The sequence below is a fragment of the Chiloscyllium punctatum genome, chromosome 31 (assembly GCF_047496795.1).
Source record: "Chiloscyllium punctatum isolate Juve2018m chromosome 31, sChiPun1.3, whole genome shotgun sequence".
NCBI lineage: Eukaryota > Metazoa > Chordata > Chondrichthyes > Orectolobiformes > Hemiscylliidae > Chiloscyllium > Chiloscyllium punctatum.
Genome location: NC_092769.1, coordinates 64,275,925 through 64,299,426, shown reverse-complemented (window position 1 = coordinate 64,299,426; position 23,502 = coordinate 64,275,925). Strand labels below are relative to the sequence as shown.

The following is a 23,502-nucleotide window of genomic DNA, read 5'->3' as shown; positions in this document are numbered from 1 at the left end:
TAAGGGGAGCTACAGATAAAGGGGGGAATGGTGAGGTGGTGATAGATGAATACAGGTAGAGGGTACCTGCCTAGTTGGTCAATGGAAGGAATGAATCTGGTTGATAATGGAAAGGAAGGGCTGGTCAGAGGAAAGGAGGAGGAGGGGCTGGAAAGGGAGACGGGGGATGGGAAGGAAATTAAAATTGGAGAACTCAATGTTGAGTCATAGAGATGTACAGCATGGAAACAGACCCTTCAGTCCAACTCGGCCATGCCAAACATATATCCTAACCTAGTCTAGTCCCGTTTGCCAGCACTTGACCTATATTCCCCTAAACCCTTCATATTTCATACAATCATCCAGATGCCTTTTCAATGTTGTAATTGTACCACCCTCCACCATTTCTAGCAGCTCATTCCATACACACACCACCCTTTGTGTGAAAAAGTTGTCCCTTAGGGTCCCTTTTAAATCTTCCCCCTCTCGCCCTAAACCTATGCCCTCTAATTCTGGACTTTGCCACCCCAAGGAAAATACCTTGTCTACTTAACCTATCTATGCCCCTCATGATTTTATAAACCTCTATCAAGTCCTCTGAGCTGTAGGTTGCCCAGGCAGAAGGTGAGATGTAGTCTGATTCACTGTGGCAGTGGAGGAGACCGAGAATGGTTATGTTGGAGAGGGAATGGGAAGGGGATTTAAATGGGTATTTACTGACCCTACGTTACAGCTATCAACCGGATTCATTCCTCCCACTCACGCTGTGCCCTCTACCTGTGTTCACCTATCACTATCTCACCACCCTCTCCTCACGCAAAACCCTCTCGCACTTCTCCCTTTATCGGCAGCACCCCATTCCACCCAAACCTAGTCCTGAAGAATGTTGACTTCTCCATCTACTGATGCTGCCTGGCTTTCAGCCTCCTACCTGTGTACTTTAGATTCCAGAATGCACAGTTGTTTTTGTCTCTAACTGTATTTTGTTTTAGGCTTTTGGGTTTGACTTTGGTGATATGTGGAATCGTTAACTACTAGTCACCAATTCAATGTCAATGTTACATAGCCAGAATGCATCACACTGCTAAGGTTGCATATCAGTGATGATAGGAGATCAATGGCAGACTATTTACCTAGACCCCTCTGTGGTGCAGAAAGCCCCCTATCAGTGGGTAAGGGAGCCCAGTGCGCAGGTGCGGCAGCGGGCAGTGCTCTGAGCATGCTCAGTCCCAGTCATGGGGACAGTCTGAAGAAGAGCGGACGATTCGGGCGGCGGAAGAAGACTGTGAGACAGGGTAAGACAGGAGACCGCGGCATTGAGGCCTACGGCTCTGAATAAGAGTTTACGGTCTCCCGTGTTTGCCCTGCGGGCGGGTCCTTCCCTATGGGACCGTGCTCACTGAACACCATCTTGTGAGCGGGACTCAGGGCCGCGTTTCCTCCCTTGGGTGGAGGTGGAACAAGGTTACCCAGGCAACGGGCCGTCCGCCTTTTGGGGGTGGGGCAAAGTTACCCAGGCTCTCGGCGGTCCGCCATTTTGCGGGTGGGCCAGGGTTACCTTGGCAACTGTCCGTCCGCCATTTTGGGGATGGGCCAGGGTTACCTTGGCAACTGTCCGTCCGCCATTTTGGGGGAAGTGCAGGGCAAATCGGCGGCCATCTTGGTGAGGTAACTGACTGAGCTGAGCTTCAGGGTCTGTGATCAGGGGAGAAGATCTGAACATCAGAGCTGGAGATCCAAACATGGAGAGGAAAGCGCTCACCTGGAAGTAGAGTGAAGAGGTGGTGCTATAGATTTGGATTCAAAGGTTCTGTGAAAATATAAGAAGAAAACAAATGCTCCATAGAACTTAACAACTGACTGCTCTGTGTTTATCTTTGGGAAAAGATTTCAAATATTGTTCTGAATGGAAAAAGTTCCAACACAAAGGATTGAGAGTGTTCCTGTGCCCTGACTGTGGTAAACCCTCCACTTGCTATACACTCTGAAAATACATCACTCCATTTGCAGTGGGAGAAATTGTTAACATTCTGCATGTGAACAAGGCTTTGATTGATTGCTCAAACTGGAGAGACACAAGGACAGCGGCAGCATGGAGAAACCGTGGAAATGTGACGACTGCGGTAAAGCGTTCATTTACCGATCCCGTTTGGAATATCATCAACGCAGTCACAATGTGGCTGACAGTGCAGATAAACCATGGAAATGTGAGGATTGTGGTAAAGGATTCAATTATCCATCCCTGCTGGAAATTCATCGACGCACTCACACTGGGGAGAAGCCATTCATATGCTCCGTATGTGGGAGGGGATTTTCTAAGTCAGCCAACCTCATGTTACACCAGCGAGTTCACACTGAGGAGAGGCCATTCACCTGTACATATTGTGGGAAAAGATTCAGACAGTCTTTCACACTCTCTGCACACCAGCGACTTCATACTGGGGAGAGACCGTTCACCTGCTCTGTGTGTGGGAAAGGATTCACTCAGTCCTCCATCCTGATGATACATCAACGTAGTCACACAGGGGAGAAGCCATTTACCTGTTCGGTGTGTGGGAAAGGATTCACTCAGTCAGCTAACCTGGTAGTACACCAGCGAATTCACACTAAGGAGAGGCCTTTCAGCTGCACATCCTGCAGAAAGAGATTCAAATCTTCATCAGAACTCCTGTCACACCAGCGAGTTCACATTGGTGAGAGACCATTCACCTGCTCCTTGTGTGGGAAAGGATTCAAAAATTCATCTGGCCTGCGGAAACATGAGGTCATTCACACCGATGAGAAACCATTCGAGTGCTCCGATTGTGGAAAGAGATTTAAGCAGTCGTACCACCTGCGGGCACACCAACGCATTCACACCGGGGAGAAGCCATTCAGCTGCTCGGAGTGTGGAAAGGGATTCAGTCAGAACACTAACCTGGTGAAACATCAGTGGATTCACAAGGAAGAGAAACCTATTAAATGTCCTGAATGTGGAAAGGGGTTTACTCATTCCTCCCGCTTGAGAGCGCATCAGCTCGTTCACACGGGTTAGAAACCATTCACCTGTTTTGTGTTTGAGAAGGAATTAAGGAATTCAGTAATTCAGCCACCCTGCTGAAACATCAGCTTATTCAACTTTTGACACATGAAGTTTGGATTCTTCTGCTACTACTGATAATCCTAACCAGATTGAACTGGATTTATTCAGACAGTCAGATCCTGCTGGTGGTAAACATCCCGACACCTGAAGTGGGATTTAATATTCTAGATATGATAAAGGTGGAGGATTAAGGATTATTTCCTGAAAGGCTTACTTCCATTAAATGTAAGTGTTAGGGCTGCCATGACTAATGCAGCAGAACATGGCTGACAGTAGTAGGAGTGCTTCAGAACTTCTGGAAATTCAACATCAGCAGTAACTATTGAGACACAAGACCGAGATAATACCATTTCATATTGGATAACAATAGCAGCTCAAGTTGCAGCTGATACATAAGAACATCCCACACTAATTAGTTGTTTAATCAATGATTTTAGATATAGATTAGATTAGATTACTTACAGTGTGGAAACAGGCCCTTCGGCCCAACAAGTCCACACCGCCCCGCCGAAGCGCAACCCACCCATACCGCTACATTTACCCCTTACCTAACACTATGGGCAATTTAGCATGGCCAATACACCTGACCTGCACATCTTTGGACTGTGGGAGGAAACCGGAGCACCCGGAGGAAACCCACGCAGACACGGGGAGAATGTGCAAACTCCACACAGTCAGTCACCTGAGGCAGTAATTGAACCCAGGTCTCTGGCGCTGTGAGGCAGCAGTGCTAACCACTCTGCCACCGTGCCGCCCATATAGATTCCAAATGAAAGGAAAAGATTCAAACCAGTTTCAGACCTAACAGGGAGAAATAAATCATAGGTACAGAAAGTAAATTGAATCAAAAATCAATATTCTTTTATAACCCCTGAGGTAACTGGAGCACCCAAAAGAACCCACATAAACAGGGGAAATGTGCAATCTCCACACAGACTGCCACCAGAGGGTGGAATTGAACCCAGGTCTCTGGTGCTGTGAGGCTGCAGTGCTCACCACTGAGCCACCATGCCACACTTCATATTCCCTGTAGTGAGAAATTTATCTAATTGGTAGTTAACACTGTGCAGCTGGCAAATGTTACTTGAATATGCTATCCATTGTGAAAAGGCTCAAGAAGGGAGATAAGCGTTTGGAAAACATCATGAAGGACAGGGGTGGACTACAAGCCTGTCCACTGCTTTGTCCTTTTGCTGAAGCAAGCTTCCATTGTATAAGATGCTGTACCAGATAGCCAATTCCAGAGGGACAACTTGGCTCAGCTGACCAATAGTAATCAAAGGGGGAGCATATGCGCTCCCAGCTTGAAGTGTATAAGTTAAGACATTCTGAAGCTTTTTGTGTGCCTTTTTGCCTTTTGTGCTGGATGCTGTAACTGACCTGTAAATCGCAATAAAGGTCACCTGAATCCGCCCAAAATTCGAACTCACTTTAAAATATGAGATTGACAGTAAGCTGTCGTGACTGTGGTAAATCTCTGTAAAACAGTTGGAAAATAAATATAATGCTTTTAGCTGCTCATTGTATGTGGATTGCTGCAGGATACAGATGGCAGAGACTTGATGAAGCAGTCCTTTCTTTGAAATCTTTCTGAGTGCAGAATGGTTGCTGCAGATGGTGAGCTGTGAGGACTGCTCAAGGTCAGACACTGAATGAACCCCAATCCTGTGCCATCGCAACGTGCTCTGTCCCTGGACCAGCAACGTCAGTTATTGAACAAACTGCCCCCATCAGAGGTATCACAACCTCCTGTCCCTGGGACAAGCACAGCAGGTCAGGCAGCATCCAAAGACCAGGAGAGTCAACATTTCCGGCATAAGCCCTTCATCAGGAATGTCGGGGGGAGTGGGGTGGGCTGAGAGATAAATAGGAGGGTAGGGGTGGGGCTCGGGGGAAAGATAGGTGGGAAGATGATAGGTACTTGCAGGAGGGGCTTGACGGTGATAGGTTAGAGGGGTGGGTGGAGAGGATAGGTTGAAAGAAAGACAAAACAGGTCAAGATGGAGGTGCCGAGTTGAAGGGTTGGATCTGGGATGTTGGGGGGGGAGATTTGGAAACTAGTGAAGTCGACATTGATGCCGAGTGGTTGGAGGGTCCAAAGGCAGAAGATGAGGTGTTCTTCCTCCAGGCCTCGGGTGGATTGGATTTTGTGGTGGAGGCGGCCCAGGAGTTACATGTCCTTGGTGGATTGTGAAGGGGAGTTGATGTGATCAGCCACAGGGTGGTGGTGTTATTTGGTGCGTGTGTCCGGGAGATGTTCTCTGGAATGCTTCGTGATTTGGCGTCCTGTCTCCCCGATGTAGAGGAGACCAAATTGAGAGCAATGGACAGAGCAGATGAGGTGTTTGGATGGGCAGACAAATCTCTGTCAGACCTGGTGGGATCCTTTAGGGCCTCAGACAGAGATGTTGCGGCTGCAAGTGAAGCTGCTGGGAGTGGAGGGTGCGTTGGTGGGGTCTCTTCTGTATTGGGAAGACAGAACACCACTGGTATCAAATTGAAAGAAAACATATAAAATGTGGCAAATGGTAAACTGGAGGTTTGGGGAAGTTTAAAAACCAAAACATGATGAGCAAAAAAAAGTAAAGAAGAAAGGAAAACACTATGTAGGCTGTTACTAGCAAGTAGCATCACTACAGACCTTCTTTAAATATTTGACAAGGAAGTGAGAGGCCACAGTGACTGTAGATCATTTGGAGAATGAGGTTGGTGAAATAATCATGGGCAGCCAGGAAATTGGAGAGGATTTGAACAAATATTATTCATAAGTCTTCACAATGGAGGATGTTAATAGCATTCCAAGAATACTAAATAATCAAGGAACTAAAGGAGGAATGGAAGAACCAACGTAATTATCATCAAAAAGAAAGTACCAGGGGAACGAATGGGGCTGAAGAATATAATGGGTTTTATCTTCGGATGGATGTAGGTTTGCTCGCTGAGCTGTAAGATTCATTTTCAGATGTTTCGTCACCATACTAGGTAACATCTTCAGTGAGCCTCCCATTGAGGCACTGCTGATGTTTCCTGTTTTATATTTATATGTTTAGGTTTCCTTGGGTTGGTGATATCATTTCCTATGATCTCATTTTCTGTTCTTTTTCTCAGGCAGTGGTAAATGGGATCCAAGTCAATGTGTTTGTTGATAGAGTTCAGGTTGGAATGCCATGCTTCTAGGAATTCTCGTGCATGTCTCTGTTTGGCTTGTCCTAGAATGGGTGTGGTGTCCTTCCTTATCTGTATGTAAGGATACTAGTGAGAGAGGGTCATGTCATTTTGTGGCTAGTTGATGTTCATGTATCCTGGTGGCTAGTATTCTGCTTGTTTGTCGAATGTAGTGTTTGTTACAGTTCTCACACAGTATTTTGTAAATGACATCAGTTTTGGCTGTATAGGGTCTTTCAAGTTAATTAGCTGCTGTTTTAGTGTGTTGGTGGGTTTGTGGGCTACCATGATACCAAAGGGTCTGAGTAGTCTGGCAGTCATTTCCAAAATGTCTTTGATGTAGGGGAGAGTGGCTAGGGTTTCTGGAGGCTTTGTCTGCTTGTTTGGGTTTGTTGCTGAGAAATCGGCAGACTGTGTTCATTGGGTATCCATTCTTTTTGAAGACACTGTATCGGTGATTTTCCTTCCCCACTTCGACTGGGACAACACACCTATTCTAGGACAAGCAAAACAGAGACATGCATGAGAATTCCTAGAAGGATGGCATCCAACCGGAACTCTTATCAACAAACACATTGACTTGGATCCCATTTACCACCCCCTGAGAAAAAGAACAGAAAATGATCTCAACACAGGAAATGATGTCACCAACCCAAGAAAACCCAAACATATAAATAGAAAGCAGGAAACAGCAGCAGTGTTTCATCCAGAGGCTCACTGAAGATGCACACTTAAACAAGTTCAGGGAAATGCGGCCCAGTCCCCATCCTCACTTCTCTCCCCAAACCCTGTCCTCACTTCTAATTTCCAGGGAATTGTGTGTATTTCCAAATTAGCGCACATGCAGTTAGCCATAGTTGCGGGTGTCAGCAGACACTATCTTTCTTATGAGGAGAGTTTGAGTAGGTTGGACTTCTACTCATTGGAATTCAGCAGACTGAGAAGTGACCTTGTTGAAACGTGTAATGTTCTTTGGAGTTTGACAGGGTAGCTGTGGAGATATTGTTTCTCCTGGTCGGGAAATTTAGTTCCAGAGGACATATTCTCAGACTAAGGGACTGCCTATTTAGGACAAAGATGAGGTTTTTTTCTCTCTCAGTAAATCTGTGCAACTATTTACAGCAGAATACTGTTGAAGCTGGGCCATTAAGTATATTCAAGACTGTGATGGACAGATACCTTATCAGCAAGAATATCCTGAGTTATGGCATTAAGGCAGGTAAGTGGAGTCAGATCAAGTACTGATTTCATGGAATGGTACAGCACATCTCTGTCCAGCACCTTTTTGCCCACTATGTCATAGTTCAATGATATACAACACACTCCATATACCTTGTCAGCCTGTTTGCTTTCTATTCTGTTTTCTCATATACAATCGCCTACGCTCCTCTTGAAGCACCTTAGCTAGTCACATCAAACATTTCATGTGGTTGTGAATTTTACTTTCTAACACAATGCTTCCCAAACTTTTCCCATCGTGATCTTGTTTTTAGGCTTATAAATTTACTGTGAGACCTGTGTTGGAGAACATAGTCTCAGAATGAAGAGGTGCGAACTTAAGATTAAGATGAGGAGGAATCTCTTATCAGAGGGTTGTGAGTCTTTGGAACTCCCTGCCCCGACGGGTTTTGGGAGCAGAGTTGTAGAGGCATGGAGATGTACAGCATATAAACAGATCCTTCATTCCAACTTGTCCATGTCGACTGGATATCTGAACCTAATCCAGTCCCATTTGCCAGCACTCAGTCTATATCCCTCTATATTGTTCCCATTCATATGCCCGTCCAGATGTTTTATAAATGTTGTAATTGTACCAGCCTCCACCACTTCCTCTGGCAGCTCATTCCATACATGCACCACCCTCTGTGAAAACGTTTCCCCTTACGTCCCTTTTAAATCTTTCCCCTCTCACTCTAAACCTACGCCTTCAAGTTATGGACTGTCCCATCCCAGGAAAAAGACCTTGTCTATTTACATTTTCCTTGCCCCTATGATTTTATAAACCTCTATAAGATCACCCCTCAGCCACCGATGATACAGGGAAAACAACCCCAGCCTATTCAGCCTCTACCTATGGCTCAAAACTTACAACATTGGCAACATCCTTGTAAATCTTTTCTAAACCCTTTCAAGTTTCACAACATCCTTTCTATAGGAGGGAGACCAGAATTGCACACAATATTCCAAAAGTTGCCTAACCAACCCTTGTGTAATTTTAAGGCTGATAGTTTCTTAATCAATAAGAGTATTAGGGATTACCGGGAAAGAGTCCAGAAAGATGAACAAGAAGAATGTTGACTCAGTTATGATCCAATTGAATAGTGCAGGAGTCTTGAGGGGTTGAATGGCTTACTTCTATTCATATTTCTGATGGTTTTATGGAGTTGGATGTAGGTAAAAACAATAACTGCAGATGCTAAAAACCAGAGTCTAGATTAGAGAGGTGCTGGAAAAGCACAACAGTTCAGGCAGCATCCGAGGAGCAGTAAAATCGAAGTTTAAGGCAAAAGCTTTTGCCCGAATCGTCGATTTTACTGCTCCTTGGATGCTGCCTGAACTGCTGTGCTTTTCCAGCACCACTCTAATCCAGACTGGAGTTGGGTGTGTGTGGGTTAGAGAGTACAGTAAGGGAGAGAGACCTGTGAGGATGGAAGTAGACCAGTGGGTTTGGGTTTGAGACTTTTGAGAGTAGGGAGGGGCCACATCCAAAAGTGTGGTTACCTGTTAGAATGGGAGCATAGCTTTTATTTTCACTTGTGGGACATGGGTGTCACCGGCTGGCCAGCATTTATTGCCTACCCCTTGCTACCCTTGAACTGAGTGACTTGCTAAGCCATTTCAAAGGGCATTTGAAAGCTGTGGATCTGGAGTCAAAGTAGGCCAGACCAGGTGAGAACGGCAGATTTCCTTCCCTGAAGGACATTAATGAGCCATATGTGCTTTTCTTCTGACAATCGGCAATAGTTTCAAGGTGTCAGCAGCTTCTTAGTTAAAAATCACACAACACCAGGTTATAGTCCAACAGGTTTAATTGGAAGCACACTAGCTTTCGGAGCGACGCTCCTTCGTCAGGTGACTATAACCTGGTGCTGTGTGATTTTTAACTTTGTACACCCCAGTCCAACACTGGCACCTCCAAATCATAGCAGTTTCTTAGTTCCAGTTTTTTTTTGTTTCTTTTTTTCTTCTTTCTTTCTAAGTCAGTTCTTTTTCTTGTAACTTAGTTGGAGTTTCACTGTGGCTATTGCTGCCTTGGAGCTTGTGACCCCATTTGAGGTTCCAACATCCACTCTGGAAAATTCTGTTCTAACAACTCGCTCGTCAGACATTTCTCCTTATTTCCTTGTTAGATTCATTAGTTACTCTCTTGCATTTATGGTGCTTATTTTTAACTCTCCACAAGTGGGAAAATGTGGGTCCAAATCTATATTATCCATGAATAATTTTTAAAAACTTGTAGCAAGTCATCTTGAAGGCTTCCCTTATCAATGCAGTAAAAGCCAAACCTATTCAATCTTTCACAATGACTGAAAACTCTCTGTTCTGACATTGTTTGAAATTCTTACTTTTTCACATTCATTGGCAATATATAAAATAAAAAAGATGGCAAGCTAAACATTGGTCCTTTAGAGGATGAGAAGGGGGATGCAATAATGGGAAATGACCAAGGCACAGAACAAGTATTTTGTGTCAGTCTTTACGCTGGAAGACAGAAGAAACATACCAGTAATTGACAAGAAGGCTAAGGTAGGTGAGAACCTAGAAATGAGCATTATCATAAAAGTAGTCTTAGGCAAACTGTTGGAGCTAAAGGTAGACAAATCTCCAGACCATGATGGAATGCATCCCAAGGTACTAAAATAGAATGGTTGGAGAAATAGCAAATGCATTCATGGTAATTTTCCAAAATTCACTGGACTCCGGGGTAGTTCCAGCTGATTGGAAAACAGCAAATATGACACTACTGTTTACAGAAGGAGGTAGACAAAAGATGGGGAATTATAGGCCAGTTGGCCTAATCTCTGTAATGGGGAAAATGTTTGAATCTATCATCAAGGAAGAATTAGCAAGAAATCCAGATTGAAATTGTCCCATTATGCAGACGCAGCATGGGTTCATGAAAGGCAGGTCATGTTTAGCCAATTTGCGTAATTCTATGAAGACATTATGAGCATGGTAGACAATGGGGACCCAGTAGTTGTGGTGTATCTAGATTTCCAAAAGGCATTCAACGAGGTTCCACAGAAAAGGCTACTGCATAAGATAAAGGTACACAGCATTACAAGTTATGTATTAGCATGGATAGAGGATTGATTAAATAATTGCTGGTTGGCAATTAGTGACTTGGGCCGTGCCTCAGGGATCAATGTTGGAACCGCAATTGTTTATAATTTCCAAAGATGATTTGGAGTTGGGGACCATCTGTAGTATTTCGAAGTTTGTAGATGACAAAGTGGTGAAGCAAAGTGTGCAGAGGATTGTGAAACTTTGCAAAGGGACATAGACAGTCTAAGTGAGTGGGCAAATGTCTGGCAGATAGAGTACAATGTTAATAAATGTGAAGCCATCAATTTTGATAGAAATAACACTAAAAAGGACTATTACTTAAACAGTAAAAAACATTTGGCATGCTGCTGTGCAAGGGTATCCTCATGCATGAATCACAGAAGGTTGGTTTACAGGTACAACAGGTAATTCCCACTCCACCAAGGACTTGCAGGTCTTTGGCCTCCTCCATCGCCAGACCCTGGCCACACGACAGCTGGAAGAAGAGCGCCTCATCTTCCGCCTAGGAACCCTCCAACCACACGAGATGAATGTAGATTTCTCCAGCTTCCTCATTTCCCCTCCCCCCACCTTATCTCAATCCCAACCCCCGGATTCAGCACCGCCCTCTTGACCTGCAATGTTCTTCCCAACCTCTCCGCCCCTAACCCCTCTCCGGCTATCACCCTCACCCTCATCTCCTTCCACCTATCGTATTCCCAGCACCCCTCCCCCAAATTCACCCCACTACCTTTTATCTCAGCCCACTTGGTACACCAGTCTCATTCCTGAAGAAGGGCTTATGCCTGAAACGTTGATTCTCCTGCTCCTCAGATGCTGCCTGGCCTGCTGCGCTTTTCCAGCACCACACTTTTCAACAGGTAATTAAGAAGGCAAATGGAATTTTGTCCTTCATTGTAACAGTGATTGAGTTTAAAAGGAGGGAGTTCATGTCACAACTGTGTAGGTTGTTGGTGAGGCCACACCTGGACTGCAGATGCTGGAGATCAAAATCTAAACTTGTGGTGCTTGAAATGTATAGCAGGTCAGGCAGCATCTGAAGAGCAGAAGAAGGGATGTTTCATGCATAAGACTTTCATTAGGAGGGCTTATACCCAAAACATTGTTTCTCCTGCTCCTCAGATGCTGCCTGACCTACTGTGCTTTTCTAGCACCACACTTTTTGACATACCTGGAGTAATACACTTTGTGTGGAAAAAGTTGCCCCTTAGGTTCCTTTTACGTTTTCCCTTCTCACCATAAACCTATGCCCTCTAATTCTGGACTTTGCCACTGCAAGGAAAAATAACTCATCTTACCCAAACTATGCCCCACATGATTTTATAAACCTCAATAAAGTCCTCCAGGCTGTCGGCTTCCCAGGCAGAAGATGAAATGTTGTTCCTCCAATTTGCAGTTTGATTCAGTATGCAATGTGTGGGAGATTAGAAATGTTTTTGCAGGTGGGGGGTGGGGTGTTAATTCTTGTAGCATGTAGCATGTAGTATACTTAAGACTAAGACTTTAATGAATATAGAGGGTCTTTTAAAGAAAATAGTTTTAAACTAGGAAATAACTTTAAAGGGTTGTAGCTGAGCACAAAAAGAAGCAGCAAGAGCATTTCACAATAAAGCTTATAGTATGATAAGAGAAACTGGATAAAAGAACAAGCTGTAACAAACCAGGAACAAAAAATGCAGACAAGGACAGCAGGATGGCCAGATAAGAAAATAACTAACAAGTGAGGTAATCGGCTTATGATAGGATGGGAAAAGGGAGGCGTGATTCCGCAACTTGTAAATTAAATAAGAATGCTAACAGGCTCTGTTTTCACGCGCATTTCTGCTTGATTGCAGAGGCGTCCAGTTCTTGCAAGACTGTAATAAATTGTTCTTGTTTCCAAGGCTTTGTTTCAGGCTGTTTGATTTGTGAGTGAGTTCTGTTTCTCACAATGGATGAGGCCGAAGATGGTCATGTCAGAGAGGGAATGGGAAGCGGATTTTAAATGGGCGGGTGAACGACCCTTCCTTCCAGCTACCAACCAGCCATACCCTCCACCTGTGTTCACTTGTCACAACCTCATCATCCCGCCCCTCTCCTCACCCAAAATCTCCACCACCACCCCCCCTTGTCTGCAGTTTCCCGCACCCCCATCCCCGGTCCTGAAGAACAGTTATATCTGAAACGTTGACTTCTTCACCTCCTGATACTGCCTGGCTTGGTGTGTTTTTCCAGCCTCCTGCTTGTCTCCTCTATAAACGTACCGTACTTTGTTTTAGGCCTTTGGGTTCAGTTCCAGTTGGGATGGGAAATCATTAACTCTTAGTCACCACTTCAATGTCAATGGCACTGTTATGTACCCAGAATGTATCACACTGCTAATTAGTGATGATAGGAGACCAATGGCAGACTATTTACCTAGACCCCTCTGTGGTGCAGAAAGCCCCCTATCAGTGGGTAAGGGAGCCCAGTGCGCAGGTGCGGGAGCGGGCAGTGCTCTGAGCATGCTCAGTCCCAGTCATGGGGACAGTCTGAAGAAGAGCGGACGATTCGGGCGGCGGAAGAAGACTGTGAGACAGGGTAGGACAGGAGACCGCGGCATTGAGGCCTGCCAACTTTACCAACTCCTGCAGGAGGTCTGTGGTTCTGAATAAGAGCTCAGGGTCCCCCGTGTTTGCCCTGCGGGCGGATCAGGCCCTGGAGGACAGTACTCATTGACCGCCATCTTGAGTGGGAGGCAGGACGGGGCTTCTTCCCTTGGGGGGGGGGGGAGCGCATGGACCCGGGTTACCTAAGCAACGGACCGTCCGCCATTTTGGGGATGGGCCAGGGTTACCCAGGAAACGGGCCGTCCGCCATTTTGGGGGAAGTGCAGGACATTTCGGCGGCCATCTTGGTGAGGTAACTGACTGAGCTGAGCTTCAGGGTCTGTGATCAGGGGAGAAGATCTGAACATCAGAGCTGGAGATCCAAACATGGAGAGGAAAGCGCTCACCTGGAAGTAGAGTGAAGAGGTGGTGCTATAGATTTGGATTCAAAGGTTCTGTGAAAATATAAGAAGAAAACAAATGCTCCATAGAACTTAACAACTGACTGCTCTGTGTTTATCTTTGGGAAAAGATTTCAAATATTGTTCTGAATGGAAAAAGTTCCAACACACAGGATTGAGAGTGTTCCTGTGCCCTGACTGTGGTAAACCCTCCACTTGCTATACACTCTGAAAATACATCACTCCATTTGCAGTGGGAGAAATTGTTAACATTCTGCATGTGAACAAGGCTTTGATTGATTGCTCAAACTGGAGAGACACAAGGACAGCGGCAGCATGGAGAAACCGTGGAAATGTGACGACTGCGGTAAAGCGTTCATTTACCGATCCCGTTTGGAATATCATCAACGCAGTCACAATGTGGCTGACAGTGCAGATAAACCATGGAAATGTGAGGATTGTGGTAAAGGATTCAATTATCCATCCCTGCTGGAAATTCATCGACGCACTCACACTGGGGAGAAGCCATTCATATGCTCCGTATGTGGGAGGGGATTTTCTAAGTCAGCCAACCTCATGTTACACCAGCGAGTTCACACTGAGGAGAGGCCATTTACCTGTACGTATTGTGGGAAAAGATTCAGACAGTCATCTACCCTCACCGCACACCAGCGACTTCATACTGGGGAGAGACCGTTCACCTGCTCTGTGTGTGGGAAAGGATTCACTCAGTCCTCCATCCTGATGATACACCAACGTACTCACACAGGGGAGAAGCCATTTACCTGTTCGGTGTGTGGGAAAGGATTCACTCAGTCAGCTAACCTGGTAGTACACCAGCGAATTCACACTAAGGAAAGGCCTTTCAGCTGCACATCCTGTAGAAAGAGATTCAAATCTTCATCAGAACTCCTGTCACACCAGCGAGTTCACATTGGCGAGAGGCCATTCACCTGCTCTTTGTGTGGGAAGGGATTTACTCAGTCATCTGCCCTACTGACACACCAGCGAAATCACACTGGGGAGAAGCCATTCAGCTGCTCGGTGTGTGGGAAGGGCTTCACTCAGTCGGCTAACCTTGTGGTACATGAGCGAATTCACACTGAGGAAAGGCCATTCAGCTGCACGCAATGCGGAAAAAGTTTCAGGCAGTTATCCACCCTCACTGCACATCAGCGGGTACACACTAGGGAGAGACCATTCACCTGCTCTGTGTGTGGGAAGGGATTTACTCAGTTAGCCAGCCTCACATTGCACCAGCGAATTCATCGCGAGGAGAGGCCGTTCAGCTGCACTCATTGTGGGAAGGGATTCAGGCAGTCTTCCGATCTCACTGCACACCAGCGAATCCACACTGGGGAGAAGCCATTTATCTGCTCTGTGTGTGGGAAGGGATTCACCCATTCGTCTGGCCTTTGGTCACACCAGCGAGTTCACACTGAGGAGAAGCCATTCAGCTGCAGTGCTTGTGGAAAGGGATTCAGGCAGTCATCCTACCTCCGGTCACATCAGCGGGTTCACACAGGGGAGAAGCCATTCACCTGCTTTGTGTGTGGCAAAGCATTTGCTCGGTCTTCAAACTGCCTGATACACCAGCGAATTCACTCTGAGGAGAATCCATTCAGCTGCGTCTTCTGTGGAAAGAGTTTTAGACAGTCATCCACCCTTAATGCGCACCAGCGAGTTCACACTGGGGAGAGACTATTTACCTGTTCTACGTGTGGGAAGGGATTCCCTTGGTCATCCCAACTGCTTACACATCAGCGGGTTCACACTGGGGAGAGACCGTTCACCTGCTCCGTGTGCGGAAAGGGATTCACCCGGTCCTTCAACCTAATGTTACATCAGCGAGCTCATACGTGTCATCAGAGTTTGGATTCTGCTGTTATTGATCCTGCTGATCAGATCCAGGAATAATTATCTGACAATACTTGGGTTGTTTTGACTGAATGTAACATCTATAATTGTCATTTTTGTTGAAAGCAACATCTGTGATCTTTCTCCATAATGCATGATCTTATCTACAGGATCAAGATTTCAATAAATTAAAAACCTTAACTTGATCTTTGATGAAAGGTCTACAGTTTGGTGTCTGGATCATTCCACTGTTCAACATATCCAATTAAAAATGTTTGATTAACAATTAATCATTGCTGACTATTCTTACTGGCTTTCATATTCTCCACAGCAACACCTTTTGTAATCAAAGTTGAAGTGTCAAGGAGCATGAAACAAAATAGTGAAATATTTTCCAGGCACATTCAATCAAAGCTTCATCAATCAACATTGATGCTGATGAAGTTTTGAAGTCACTGGTTTCAATCTTTTATGACACAGAAGCAGCAGCAGTGTTAACTGAAATCTACAGGCCGTGGAATAGTGATTTCAGCATGGATTAAGAGCTTGCTCAGCCATAGGTGGCCCAGTCCAGCTCAAGTGACAAGGGTTTATTGTCCAATTCAGCCATAACAGCAAGCTGCAGGAGAGTGTCAGATGGAGACTGGGAGATGACCAATTGTGTGCAGTCCAGTGAAACACCTGTTCGATTCCAAACTTTGGTCAGGATGGGCAACTTCCGTAATGGTGGGACGAAGCGCTCTTTCAGTCCTATTTGTAACATTTAGATTTCCATTGAAAAACTGATTTGAGACTTGCTAAGCAGTCATGATATCTCTAACTTAAACAAAAGGCATAGTCTATCTAACACATAACAAAAACATAGAATCTGAAACACTTGAAAGTAATCTTGACAGTTGTGTGCAGATTATGGAGAAATACTGTGCAAATAAACACTGGATAAACCATGTCAGGGAATCCAAATTGTCTGTGACTAAGTGCTATGTCTGAGATCAAGAGAGTGCTTGGTTCCACCATCCCTTGGATTTGGCAGAGAAAATGTGGAAGCAGGCAATTCGGCCCATCAAGTACACATCGACCCTCTGAAGAGCATACCACCCAGACCCACCTTATCCCTGTAACCCTGCATTTCCCATGGCTAATCCACACATCCCTGGGCCCCATGGGCAATTTGGCAGAGCCAATCCACCCTAACATGCACATCTTTGGACTGTAGGAGGAAAACACACAGACACAGGGAGAATGTGCAAACTCCACACAGACAGTTGCCCAAAAGTGGGATTGAACCCAGGTCCCTGGCACTGTGAGGCAGCAGTGCTAATCACTGAGCCACCAAGCTGCCCAATATGGTGAGGTACTCACAGAATTAAACAGATATCCCATGGAGTTAAACACGACTATGAAATATACTCCCCCAGATATCCCCCAGTTGCTATCTAATGCTCTCCTGCAGCTTCTTGTCATGGCTGTGATTGATGTGTTACTCTCATCACCTGACCTTGCAAAGGCCAATAATTTTGGAGCAACCAGAAAGATCCTGGACAAGGATGGAGTCACAGCTTTACTGAAAGTCCCGTCTACTGCTGCACCTTCATGACCTCCTTCTCTGTTAGGAGTTGGATCTGTTGCATAGGACATGCATGATGCAAAAATGTCATCACCATCTGCAAAACCAAAAGAAGACAGAGGAGATTGCAGCAACAACAGGGGCATCTCACTCCACAAGTGACAGGGCAAACATTCATCAGGTTCATGTTTAAAAAGTTTCTATCCACTTGCGGAGTGTTTGTGTCCAGAAGTACAGTGCGGTTTCAGTGCTGATGGATTGACAACGGACACTACCGTCTCCAGACAAAAGAGGTGTATGGAATAGGAGAGACCTCCTGAGGGGAAACTGTTCACCTGCCCAAGTGTGGGAAGAGTTTGTTCAGTCAAATTACCTGCTGAGACTCTAGCAAATTCACGCTGGAACCAGGTCATCCACCTGTCCTGTGTGTGGGAAGGAATTCACTTAGTTATCCAGCTTGTATAAATACCAGAGAGCTCATACCAGGGAAAGACATTTCACACCAACATGCTCATTCTGACTCGAGACCTTTAAGTGTTCTAACTATGAGAAGAATTTTAAAAGCAACCAGGATCTGTTGACTCACCAGCAAGTTCACCCTGGGAGAGACATCACCTGCTATCTGTGCCTGAAGAAATTCACTCATTAATCCATCCTGCAAATATACTAGAATTCACAAATGACTCCGGGGTTATATTCTGCTGTTATTGCTGCTCTTAATCAAACACAGGACTGAGCCATGTATATTTTGGCACTTAGAGTCATCGAGATGTACAGCATGGAAACAGACCCTTTGGTCTAACCCGTCAATGCAGACCAGATATCCCAACCCAATCTACTCCCACCTGCCAGCACCCGGCCCATATCCCTCCAAACCCTTCCTATTCATATACCCATCCAAATGCCTAATTGCTATGATATCCCAGTCCCATGTTCCTAACCATGCCCTGAGTTCATCTGCCTTCCCTGTTAGGCCCCTTGCATTGAAATAAATGCAGTTTAATTTATTAGTCTTACCTTGTCCCTGACTGTTTGACTCACTTCTATTCTCAACTGTACCAGTCTCAGATTGATCTCTTTCCTGACTATCTCCCTGGGTCCCAACTCTCCCCCCCTCCTGACTATCTCCCTGGTTCCCAACTCCCCCCCCCCCCCCACCCCCCACCTGACCTTACTAGTTTAAATCCTCCCGAGCAGTTCTAGCAAATTTCCCTGCCAGTATATTAGTCCCCTTCCAATTTAACTTGTTTCATTTTTTATTAATAATCCCTGTAACTGGGCTGAATTCTGAATTGGAGGTTAAATAAATCAGCTTAGTGTCAAACACATTTTATTGAGTTCTTGGTTTCTCAAAATTAAGATGTTCAAAATTCTGAACAACTTTGTCAGGGTAAAGAAGGATATGCTGTTTCCACTAGTTGGTATGTCTAACCAGAGGTCACAATTTTAAGATTGTCAGCAAGCGAGCTAGGAGTGAAATGAAGAGAAAGTTCTTGACTCACAACTTGTTAGGTGCGCTGTCTGGGAGAGTGGTGGAGGCTGATTCTGTAGGAGATTTCAACAGAGAGCTGAATATATATTTGAAAGTGATGGCTACGGAGATAGGACTGGAGAGTGGGACTAACTGGGTCGCTCCTTTGAGAGCTAATACAAAGACGATGGATTGAATAGCCTCCTTGTGTACTGCAAAATTCTATAATGTCCTGTTACTGACCATCCTATTTTTGAATCTTTGTCTTTGGAAAGCTTTCATTTATGTCACCTGTCACAACAATGGCTATAGCTGAATGTCTCATGGGTTAATGGGCAGGAAAAAGGCAGCTTGGGTTCAATTTGGATAAATTCGATGTATTGCATTTTGGTACAGCAAACAGAGGGTAGGACTTTTACAATTAATGATAGGCCCTTGGGTAGTGTTGTAAAACACAGGGATCTGGGGGGTTCAGGTACATAATTCTTTGAAGTTTGCATCACATATAGGCAGAGTGGTTAAAAAGGCATTTAGCACACTTGCCATCACTACTTAGTATAGGAGTTGGAAAGTCATGTTGAGGTTATACAGGATTTCACGCAGAAGGTGGTGCATGTATGGAATGAGCTACCAGAGGCAGTGGTGGAGGCATTTAAAAACATTTAAAAGGCATCTGGATGGGTACGTGAATAAGGAGTGTTTAGAGGGATATGGGCCAAGTTCTGGCAAATGGGACTAGGTTAGATTAGGATATCTGGTCGGCGTGTACGGGTTGGAAGGAAGGGTCTGTTTCTGTGCTGTACATCTCCGACTCTGTGACATTGGTAAGGCCTTTCTGGCATATTGATTCTGGTTTTGGTCACCCTGTTATAGGGAGGATATTATTAAGCTGGAGAGGGTTCAGAAGAGATTTACCAGGAATGTTGCCGGGTATGTAAGGTTTGAGTTGTAAAGAAAGGCTGGATAGGCAGAGACTTTTTTCACTGGAGTATAGGAGGTTGAGAGGTGACCCGATTGAGGTTTATAACATCATGAGGGATATAGATAGGGTTAATGGTCAGTTCTTTTCCCTAGGAAGGAGGATTTCAAGATTAGTAGGTACATTCTTAAGGTAAGAGTTTTTAAAAAGGCATGAAGGGTAAATTATTTATACAGAGGACAGTTTGTGTGTGGAATGAACTTCTGAGAAAATAGTGGATGTGGGCACAATTACAACATTTAAAAGACACTTGGATAAGGACATGAATAGGAAAGGTTTGGAAGGATATGGGCCAGGAGCAGGCAGGTGGGACTAGTTTAGTTTGGCATTATGTTCAGTATGGACTGGTTGGGCTGAAGGGTCTATTTCCATGCTGTATGACTCTATGATGTTGTAGTGCTCCCTCACTGCAGCATCAGTATATCAACCTGGACTTTACTGTCATGTTTTTAGAAATATGTTTGAACCCCTCACCTGACTCATGGTGAGCCACAACTAACACCTTGTCATGATACTAGATTATTTCTGTTTTCATTCCCTTCCCATAAAAAGGTAGATTTTAGACCAGGAGTTACAGGTCATTCAAGGAGAAAGTCAAAGTCAGAGGTCATTTTACAGAAACGTTTCTTAAGAAGCATCAAGCTTGAGGTGGTATGTAATCAAAGGTCAGAAAAGACACACAGCCCTTCACATGGGAACAATGTATTGATCCCAGATTGGACAAGGGTATGGGGCAAGAGGTCATTGATCTCAGGACTGAAGGGGCAGTTTCTACAGAATGGTTCCCTTTTCCTGGATCAGGGGATGCTGAGCTCTTTGACTAGGCATGACAATCTCCTCGGAATGATACCCTTGTCCCAGGCAGGATGTTGTGCTGCAACTGGAGGTCAATAGTTTATGGCATCCAGTTTGGACAATAAACAAATAAAGCTGATTTCCAGGGCTGGACTCCCTTTCTCAGTCTTCCTGAGCTGGCCATGGTTTTAGGCTAAAGCTAGCGTGGATCATTCTCAGAGGCCCCTTCCTGTGTGAGGTGATTTTTCCCTCTAATTCTCCTTCATATATCTTATTTCTAAGGATCCCATGTTGTCATCACTTATTCAATGTCCCATTGGTAATGAGACAGGTATTCAAGATAATTCCTCCTATTTTCGTTGACTTGATTTGGTTTATTATTGTCACTTGTACCTAAGTACAGTGAAAAGCTTTGTTTTGTGTGCAGTACAGGCAGCTCACACCATACCAATTGCATAAAGATAATAGAATAGAGCGAAGAATGCAATATTACCACTGCAGAGAAGTTGCACAAAGAGTGAGGTCAACATTAAATTTGAAATTTGAGAGCTCTGTTAAGATAACTAGGAGAAAGTGAGGACTGCAGATGCTGGAGATCAGAGTCGAAAAGTGTGGTGCTGGAAAAGCCCAGCAGGTCAGGCAGCATTCAAGCAGGAGATGATGAAGGGCTTATGCCCGAAACATTGATCTTTGGTCTGTTAAGATGTTTAATAATAGCGGGGAAGAAGCTGTTCTAGAATCTGTTGTTATGTGTGTTTAAGTTTTTGTATCTTCTGCCCAACAGAAGTAGTTGGAAGAGATTATAACCGGGGTGGGAGGGGTCTTTGATTAAGTTATCTGCCTTCCTGAGTATAGATGGACTCAGTGGATGGAAGGTTGACTTGCATGATGGACTGGGCTGTTTTCACAACTCCCTGTAATTTCTTATGGGCCTGAGAAGAGTAGTTCGCATGAACAAGCCATGATGCATCCAGATAGAATACTTTCTATGGCGCAGCTATAAAAATTGGTTGGCGTTGGAAGTCAGTGAACTCATTTTGTGACTGGTTAGCTGGGAGGTGGTGTTTAAGCTGTATTCAGAGCAGTTGCTCTATGTAAGGGAGATAAGATACCCCACCCCATCAGGATCTTCTTGGTTCTATTCTGGAGCCATTTCCTTGGCAATGGTGAAAGGCTGAGTCCCGTGGGCTCCCATAACATAGAGCGTGATCAACTGGCCAATCATAGAATCTCTAACAGTCAGTCTCACAGCCTGCTGCATTCCTTCACCACCAGCATCTGACAATCTCACCATCCTGACTTTCCTCGTCAAATGCGCATTGACCATCATGCTGCTCTATGACCTCTGCATCCAAAACGTGCAAAGTTGGGAAAAAAAAGTGCATGATCTTAATAGGCTTTGGCAGTTTGTTGCATCCTACTTTTAATTTCATAGAATCATAGGATCCCTACAGTGTGGAAACAGGCCCAACAAGTCCACAGCGACCCTCCGAAGAGTAACCCACCCAGATACATTCCCCTAGGCAAAAGTGAGGACTGTAGATGCCAGAGATCAGAGTCAAGATTAGAGTAGTGCTGGAAAAGCACAGCAGGTCAGGCAGCACCCGAGGAGCAGAAAAATTGACATTTTGGGCAGGAGCCCTTCATCACATTCCCCTACCCAATTACTCTACATTTACCCTTGACTAGTGTACCTAACCTACACATCCCTGAACACTATGGGCAATTTAGCATGGCCAATTCACCTAACCTGCACATCTTTGGATTGTGGGAGGAAACTGGAGCACCCAGAGGAAACCCACGCAGACAAGGGAAGAATGTGCAAATGCCACACAGTCGCCCGAGGCTGGAATTGAACCCGAGTTCCTGGCGCTGTGAGGCAGCAGTGCTAACCACTGAGCCACCGTGCTGCCCAGTTTGGTCCAGATAGGCTATAATTGCAGGGTAAAGCAGGTTTCCTGGTGGCAAGTTAATAAGAAATATACAAGGAACTGATATGTGAAGCCGTGCAGGACGAAGAAAAATTACAGGGACATTGCCGCGCCCAACATACGAGCTGACCAGGGGCTGTGGAAACAAATCTCAGCCACAGAAGTGACCTCCCGTGCCTCCACGTGTGAAAGCTGCCCACAACAGTGTCAATGTTTGTGAGGATCAGATCCTAAGACCGACCTACAGCGTGACCAGAGGCAGAGTGACATCACAAACTATAATGAGGAGCAAAGATGTGTTAAACCTGGACCATCTAAAAAGAAACCAAAAATGGACAACTTCCTCATGGATTAAGAAAAAACATTTCTCTTCATAACTGTAATGGATAAGAAGTTTTGCTTTACATTTCACCAAAGTATATTAATAAGTAAAAATGGAAATTTGGAACACTACTACATAATGATATACTGTAAATTCAAGGATTTTCCTTATAAAGCACGCTTCGGATGAAGAATGTTGGCAACGTGAAGACTATTTTGAAAGCTCACCAGTTGATTTTCTTTTATTGAAACCAGCAGCAAGAGGTACAGTCTGCATTGAATCTTCTAGCAAAACACAAATCATTCACAGATGGTGATGTAGTTAAAAAAGCAATGACTGTGTGTCACTGACTTTTTATTCAAAGACTTTTGGAACAAAGAAGAAATAATAGAAAAAATACAAACCATCTCAAATCCATTCCTTCAGGCCATCATTGGTGGCTCGATCACCAAATTCCATCAGGTGTTTGATTTACAAAGCAGTGGAGTTGATACAGAGATAATTGCTTTGCCAAAATGATACTGAGCTGAAAGTTGAATAAAGGGACAGCGATTTTTAGGGACTCATAAACAGAGAAAAATAATCACTCCCCAGCATGTTTAGTTTGGGAAACTTGATCGACATGGACAAGTCACGCGCAAGGGTCTGTTTCCATGCTGTACGACTCTATCTGCTTCTAAAGTGAAAGCCTGCTTTATAGTTGCACATATCTCTGGTTCCACATACTTCTGGGAGACCATATGCACCCAAATGAACACAATCAGGTCCAACTATTGCATTGTCCTCTTGGATACCTATTTGATGGACAGTTTACAACGAGCAGTCTCAAACCACAACCCAGACTTCAAGGTACTGGCAGAGCCTCAGGAGGTGACACTGAGACTTAAGTGTGTTGAGGACAAAATGAATAATTATCTATAGTGGCTTATGGCACTAAAAATAAACTGTTTATTCTATATTTTCTGGGGGTAGATTCAAAGTGATCTTATACAAAGTTGGAGCCCACTGGGCTAGGCTCTCCTGCACTTGTTAACCAGAAAGTTTTCTTCATTACCGGAAGAGAGCTATTCTTACAATATTCAATAAATTTCTGAAGATT

At 44.7% G+C, this 23,502-nt stretch overlaps 1 protein-coding gene across 1 annotated transcript; it reads left to right on the top strand.

Moving 5' to 3' along the window:
- Positions 1 to 1,202: 1,202 nt before the first annotated feature.
- On the top strand, positions 1,203 to 17,303 carry LOC140457169 (uncharacterized). Its single transcript, XM_072551231.1, is given in 3 exon segments — positions 1,203 to 3,058; positions 7,349 to 7,445; positions 13,786 to 17,303. Coding segments are annotated over 3 exon segments (2,697 nt in total). The 5' UTR covers positions 1,203 to 2,071; the 3' UTR covers positions 15,399 to 17,303.
- The last annotated feature ends 6,199 nt before the right edge of the window (positions 17,304 to 23,502 follow it).